Source organism: Cephus cinctus, unplaced genomic scaffold, assembly GCF_000341935.2.
Source record: "Cephus cinctus unplaced genomic scaffold, Ccin1 Ccin1_scaffold0230, whole genome shotgun sequence".
NCBI lineage: Eukaryota > Metazoa > Arthropoda > Insecta > Hymenoptera > Cephidae > Cephus > Cephus cinctus.
In genome coordinates, this window is record NW_014332946.1 from 893,456 (window position 1) to 901,220 (window position 7,765).

General features: G+C 48.6%; 1 protein-coding gene across 10 annotated transcripts in view; it reads left to right on the forward strand.

Moving 5' to 3' along the window:
- The window catches only part of LOC107265606 (protein rhomboid), a 189,523-nt gene extending 181,769 nt beyond the window's left edge, over positions 1 to 7,754 (forward strand). For all 10 annotated transcript variants that reach the window (XM_025082884.1, XM_025082879.1, XM_025082882.1 and 7 more), the window contains 2 exons: positions 1,185 to 1,340; positions 4,688 to 7,754. In XM_025082884.1, the coding sequence (XP_024938652.1) occupies positions 1,185 to 1,340; positions 4,688 to 4,929 (398 nt within the window). In that variant the 3' untranslated portion in view covers positions 4,930 to 7,754. The remainder of the gene's footprint in view (positions 1 to 1,184; positions 1,341 to 4,687) is intronic.
- The last annotated feature ends 11 nt before the right edge of the window (positions 7,755 to 7,765 follow it).

Sequence of the window (7,765 nt, forward strand, 5' to 3'; positions counted from 1 at the left end):
CCCTCCCCTACGAAGTCGAAACTACGGAAATTCCCAAAAACAGGGTACGAGACGTGAAAAAAAAATATAACGAATCGGCGTAAAAGTAGCGCGGCTAGTACGTTCTCACAATGCACTTCCGGTTGGCAGTTTTGAGCCATTACTGCGTGTATAACCGAGTGACTGTAATTTGGGAGTGAAAGAAAAAAATATTTCGTGGCAACTCGCACAATTTCGGGGACAAAGAGGTTTGCCGAGTGAATTGCGTCGACGAGGATCCCCCTGAAGGCGGAGTGGTAGCAGAGGGGTTGACCCAGGGCAAGGGTGGTGTGCAACGTTGAGGGGTTCATCGGAAGTCAGATTACTGTCATTTGTCATTTAGGTTCTCCCTCTTTAATTTCTTCCCCCTCCTCGCTGACTTATTTCCGGTACGTCATCGACACGTCAACCGCGTATGAGAATCGTTGAAACCATTACACGGGTCAGAATGGTCTTCGACAGTTATGGCGAACGTTCCTGGTTCGGGGTCCCTCTTTTACTGTCTTTGTTACCTGCGCATTCTCCCTCTCTCTGTCTCTCTGAAGTTAGGGGTAGACCCCGAGTTCAAGAGACGTAACCATTAATAAGTGATGCTCCAGCAGACAGAGCTGCTCGCCGTTACTCCACCTTATTGCGTACTACATCTACCTGCGAGACGGCAGTCCTACCAACGGAACCGCGGGAAACGCCTGCTTCTCATTGCGGTTTTGCAACGGGCTCTCGCAAACCCGATGCCATAAATTTAAGGACCGCGACGGACTCGGTTCTCTCTCTCGCACTCGTTCCATCGCATACCAGTACTCTGGGTTTGGGAATTCGAAAGGCTGCGGGGATAAGACGAAGAGATATATCTATGGCCTATGACTGATTCCATTGGACAAATTTGACGCAGGATATCCTTGGCTGGACGGGAGGAGTAAATAGATTAGAATTAAATATTCCTCGTGGTAAGGGTTGCACGTGGAAAAGTCACAGTGGTAAATTCGGTATGCTATTTAATCTGGTTCTCATCGTGGATTTAAGCGCACGTGCTGGTATACGTGGACGGGCTAGGAGGAATCGTCGATGATTCGGGATGAACTTTTATCCAATACAATACAGCGCCTGCCTTGCATTGAAATGCCGAATCGCTGATCGCAACCGTTTTTCTCGTTGTGTGCTTTTAGGTTCGCTGGGCACGTCGGTCTTCGATACGGACGTGTACCTGGTGGGAGCCAGCGGTGGTGTTTACGCCCTCCTCGCTGCCCACCTCGCCAACGTTTTACTCAACTACAACAACATGGAGTTCGGGATCGTTCGACTGATCGGGATCTTCATTATCGGTAAGTTTTACGCTGTGTATGCTACTTCCTGTTTTCAAGAGAAACCGGTCGGACGTGATTTAATTTGAAAATTGACTTTAAAAATCTTACGGGTCCGGTTGTTTTTTTTTCTGGCCGACTATCGCGATCGAATGGCTATAGTATAAATACAGGATCATTCAAAAGTACCGATTTTATTTCTATGGTAAAATGATCTTTAGCTGGGTGTATTACTACCGTGAGACCCCTGTATATAATGTACTCTGCTATAGTGTATTGGACGTAACTTGTAGTATTGGTATATCTGTCTTTTAACAGTTATTAATACTTTATTCCAATCTATGGTTTTCCTTATTGCTCTTGGAAGACGTTTTTTTTTTAATTCGTATCTTTAATTAATAGGTATTTTTTTGGGAAATTTTTATATGATTATATTTCGATCCATTGGGTTCGTCCAAATCCGTTGGGAAAAATTTTTGATTTCAAATGTATTGGATGCTGTGATTTTGTCTTCTGGACCAAATCCAGGTTCATCCCTAATAACCACGTGGATCGTCTGTATGATTGCACCGAGAAATTAAAGCCATCGTAAAAACTTTCATCCATGTTCCTAGAGGTAACATTGGAGTGGAATCTGTGTTAACTGGTCCCCCCTAGGATATCTGAGGTTGCAGGATATGTTCCAGGATGGGATTTAGTTAGGTAGATAGTAGTATCCTAGTGGACGGCGTGAGGTCTATATGCTCGAACTTTTAATTAAAAGATAGGCGACCACGTTCGTAATTCGGCGAGTAATGTTTCGCCGACGCAGCGTCTACGAAACGAGCAACGGACGCGTCCGTTGTGGACGTCGGGCGCGGGCGAGCTGGGCCCTTTAGATTTTAGAGATACACGAGCGCGGATATAAATCGTGAAATGTGTCGTCGCGCGATGTCCGGCTTGTAATCGAAAAAGATATGAGATTTCTCGAACGAAAAGGGAGGAGCTTTTGCGCGGGATGCCGGGCTCCAGAAAGGGTAGCGGCAACCCGTCGGATAGGCTGACTGGGACGCACAAGACCAATATAGGGAATTTGCTTGGGCAAGGGAAAAAAAAAAGTACTAGATAGCTCTTCGTGTCCCAAATTAATATATCTATATAGCGTAGAAGTCTGGTTTCTGGTAGTTATTGGAAAATTTAGCCATGAAACCAACCATGAACCTCTTTTCCTGTTTACTATTTGTAAACAGCCGAGATCCACTGTACGTATTTACTTGGGGTAGAGCCACAGCTATTCAGTGGATTATATTGAAAAGCTCTTTTCCCGCGACACTGTGAACTTTTTACGAAAGAGAACTTTTATCTATCTCTCTTCCTCGTATGCTTCGAATAATTCATTGAAACGTCAAATCCTGCATCTCCCTGGCTACTGAATTATCATTCCTTTCATATGGATACGTTCTGGGGAAATTGGCCTTGGGATGATGCCCTGATAAGACCAATATATTTTTGCTCCTCTCAAGACGGAGTCCAGTTTCTCTGGCGAACCCAGTACGGATTAGTCCTACGGGATTAGGAGTCTCCATTCTCCCTGGTCCCTCCTTCCTCCCCCTTTTTATTCCATCTCCCATAAGAATCCCGACTCTACCAAGGCTTGGTATTTCCCTTACGCCGGCTACTCCGTGTAGTGTCCCGTCCTCGTTCACGAGGGTCCTCACCTTCCTGATCCTGGTCTCACATTGGCACCACCCGGGCTGGGTCCGCGCAAACGCCTTGACTATATACTTTCCCTGCTGGCTTTGCAAAATCGGGCACTTTGTAAGCCGTTACGACCCACGGCGCTTTTTCAGTAATTGGATACCTTCGCACTTACATTACGCCCGGAAGGAGAAAGAAGCGTCGCGCATTCTAAGGAGGCGCCTTTAATTCTCTCGGCATTCGTCTTGGGGCACCTCCTCTTGCTCCTCCTGGTACTCTCTTGTACGCCTCTTGGTTGGCGCGTATGATGGCGCTAAATAGAACGAGGGTAGGGACAAATTGGAAGCCACCAGAGAAAAAGACGATCGGACCGATCCTCGAAGAATTCGAAAAATATTATCTTCCTTTTTTTTCAAGAGTTCATCTGGGTCCTGCCCTTGGTTCCTTTTCTTCTTCCCGAATTCTAATGAATTTCTGGTGTCGATTCGACGTGAACGTCGTCGCTCTCGACTAACGGGAATCTGTAGCGATTAATCGATAACGGGCAAAGATTTGCCTGCGAGGCTGGCAGGTGCATCGCGTACGGTGACCAGCTCTTTAACCCTTTCGTCCTGCCACCTGATCACCCAAATATTTTCATAACCCATATTGGGTTTTAGGTCACATGGTCCAGTGTTGGTCATCAGTCTCAGCACAGCCGTTAATCGTATCAATTTGAACTCAATGCTTTGGTGCACGGTGACTGTATTATGGGGGGAGCAGGTCTTTGACGCTGTCGATGAGAATGAGGATGAGCGGAAGGTTAAGCATGAGAATGAGGACGGGAATGAGGATAAGAGCGAGAGGAACGGTACCGTATCCGAACGGCTTTGACGCAGCTTCGGTTAAGTAGACACAGAGCGCCGCAAGACTCCCCCACTGATTGGCAGCGTAACCGATCCGACAATCGAGACTTCGATCTTGCAATGCCTTCCACCTGCTGACTGATCGCGACGTCGATCTTTGGTTGAGATCAGTGATCTTTGGAACGAAAGATAGAGAGAGAGAGAGCTGTAGAGTTATAGATAGAAAGAGAGAGAGGCTATTAATTCTTATTTAAAATTAGTTGCAAAACCGATGAACCGGTCACATAGTTCCTTAGTTATATAAGGGTTTATCAGATTGATTGGACAGAGACCGGGTATGCCAATGACGACGGCATATCGGCGATGCGACGCCTCGCGTCGAATCGGACTTTTTTCTTTTTCGCAGTCGAACACAACCGTCTGTTCCGCTATATCCCACCTCGATGGCCGACGAAGCCGCATTCCTCTCGAACGGTTCGGTAAATCCGCCGCCTGGGAATCGCGAACGCGGACGTGACGGCAATTAGAGAAGGTTCGACGGCAATTAAAATATCTCGAATTCTCCCCGCCGACGCTTTTACTAAGGATTTTCTTCCTTCGTTACGTATACGTACTTCGGTCACTTTAACGCTCTTACCCGCGCCTTTCTTTTCCAAGCTTTCCCGTGCCTCGTGGTCGCAGCCCATCTGCCTGCAGCCGCTCTGAACTGGAACCGGGTCGGGACCGCGACTAAAGGCGGGTGGGACCCACGGGCCGGGGTACCGGGCACCGCGACGCCTCGATGAAGGAAGATCGGTTGTCGTGGCGCTGAGTGTAATTTCCTTCTTTTTCGTTCCTCTGTTACAGCCAGCGCGGACGTCGGCTTCGCCATCTACGACAGGTACGCGGCTGAGCAGATGGGACCCCCCGTCTCCTACGTTGCGCACCTGACCGGCGCCTTGGCAGGACTGACGATCGGCCTCCTCGTCCTGAAGAACTTCGAACAACGGCTACACGAGCAGCTACTCTGGTGGGTCGCGCTCGGCGTCTACGCAGCCTGTACCATCTTCGCGGTCATGTACAATCTGATGCATCCAGACTATCCATGACGTGAGGTCAGCTTCGCGTATGGTCCACGGAACACGTAACGCGAAGCTGCCACCGTGACGCCTATTGTGACTCGTCGAGGACGCAATCAGCAAGCTCATGCCAAAAACATATTGGAAGGGACGGACAGTGACGGGAGCAGAGCCAATGGAGATGAGGATGACAAATTGGGAGGGGGGAGAGATGGAGGAGGATTGTGGCCTGGTGCCACGCACAGGAAACGTACCAAAGAATATCCAAGGAGAAGATGGAGAGAATCGAGCGCGCCGTGAGACACGCTACCGGATGAAGAGACCGATGCAGGGAAGAACGGAAGTCATGGACCGGCGGGCTGGTTCGAGGGACTTCCGGTTCTGGGACCTCATCGACGCACGTGTTAATTTGGGTACCTTTGACATTGACGAACTCGTGGATGGAGCCTTGAGTCTCTTTCTGGATGATCTTGTCGCACTTGGCGTCTCTGGTTTTGCAACCTCAGTGAAGTGAGACACCAAGCGAGTCCTTGGCGTTGAACGGCAGGGAGGGACAGAGAGAGCGACTTAAGAGGGCCAAACTGAAACTCTCGTTAATCCTTAAGCAGCAAAGAGGGAAGTACCTGATTGGACGCACTTCTTGATATCTTAATACCTGCGAGACGAAAGTTCTACGAGTGAGTCGCGGGTACCGTTGTTTCCATTAAGTAATCCATTAGTCGCGGAGGGGAGTTTCCAGATGGAAGGTCGCGCGTGGCAGAACCGGAAGAAGAGTGACTTGTTAGCTATTCGGCACGGATAATGGTACTTCCTCTCTTTACCATTCCAGAATTAATATACTTTAAAGAGATTCCTTTGAGGGTCCCTGCCCGTCTCGTAATACGTCATTCGGACTGCAAGCGACAAGAAGTTTCCAGGAGAGCAAAAGGCTCCAAGAGACGGTGCGACAGGAAGTTCAGAGGTGAAAGTGAAAATTCCAAAATTTCAACCGGACCAACTGATATCGTGAAACGTGGGTCCCAGGTACAGAGGAAAATGACGACTTGATAAAAAACAAATCCCCAAACTCAAGGAGGCTGACGTCCGCGGCTGTGTCTCTCGGTCGTCGCTGAAGGAACCCGGAGAGGGAGAGGAAGCAGTAAACCGGAAGAAGAGGACGAACAATCAAAAAGCCAAACCAACTATTCGCTAGACGTGTCATTAACTTGGTTTCATTTATTTTTATACCTAAGACTGGAACCGGGAAACGCAAGGTGACGAAGATATCCATGGCCAGCGCTAACCACTAAAAGACTGAATCTTTCAAATTTCTTCATAATCATTAAGCGCGCGCGCGCCAAAGCGTAATAAGCCGTTTTCGCGGTCAGTGAGAATTATGAAAACAGAGTATGTATGTATGCGTGCGTTGGTGTCAACGCGAGAGCGTAAGGTAGCGTGCGAGTGGGACAGAATGAAAGTTTGGACGAATGATAACTAAAGATGCAAGAGTGTGCTACCAAGGTGAGAAAACTAAAGAAAAACTGTTATAACAAAATGCGAGATCGTTCCGTGGCTTAAGAAGTTTCCGCGTTGTTAAAAAGACGCTTTTTATTTTTCCTCGTGCACTTGCGCGTGTAAAGCAGCAGCGGAGCCTTTTTTCTTCTTGTTCACGTAGTCAAATCGGCAATCGGTCGCCCGTTCGTTCCTTTCAACGCCGAGCGACGGCCTTTCGTTACATGGCGATGCACCCTTACACGCGATTGACACCGTTACAACGAATCCCTCGCCGGTATTCCGCCTACGTAATCGTAATCCTAAAGGTACGCTCACAATTGTGCACCATTGTAAATACGATTGTATAGCTCGTGTACATGCGCAGATCGAAGGAGAGAGATAGGGCTAGATATAGTTAGTACGTAGCATTAAGGAGCGAGCGAGCGAGCGAAAGAGGGGAGAAGAAGGACCCAGTGGTAGTGGAGAAGTGCGCATGCGCGAATTAAGACCGGACCACCGAGTAATTACGGGAAATCGTATCGTAACGAGACTGCTTTCTAGGCCTCTACCGGCCACGTAGCGAAGTCGAGCGCTGCGAGACTCGAGGATGCTCCAGTTGAAAAATACAGAAACTCTAAGGGCAAGCGCAGCGGGGGAGGAAGACTCGGCGAACGTGGCGTTCGCTGCCGTCTAGCCGGGCGTTACGTGTTTCGCTGCATAAATGCAAAGCTTTAACCTGGCCGATGCGTGCCGAGAGTTTCGCGTGACTGTTTTATCCCTCGAGCACGCAGCCTACGGCGTCGATTTGCGAACCGGTGGCAAATACGTGAATTGAGAATTCACCTGGTGTTGTTTTGTGGACTCGCGACAACGCTTCGCCGAGAGACCCCCCCGTGGCGTGGAGCGAATAAGAAAAATGATGAAAAATGACTTACGTGTTAAGCGCCGACTAGAAAAACCTAGAGAAGGCCTTTTTCCATGCGAGTTGTTGAACAACGTAATTCCTTTCGCTCGCTCGCTCGATTCCCTCGTTCGCGCGAGTCTGGGCTTCTGCTGGACCTCATTCGTTTTACATGTTCTTAAGTTATTTATCGTTATTTATATTTATTCCTAGAGTCGCCGCCCAGCGAGCAGGATCGCGTTACCGGTCGCTAGCCGTGTTCACTAAAGTGATGAAAAATTGTTGAGATGGAACGCAGAACACGGTCGGGCTTTGAGAGCAGAGCTAAACAGGCTGGTGAGAAATTTCGTTGAAGAGTCGAGGGTTAATATAATTTTTAATTGACCCGCAACCTACTAGACCTCCATGGTTTGCCGAGTCTGTCGCCGGTATAACCCCGATGGAAAATATTTTGAATGGCCGTGATGAGGAGGGACGTTCGCGGAAAGGGGG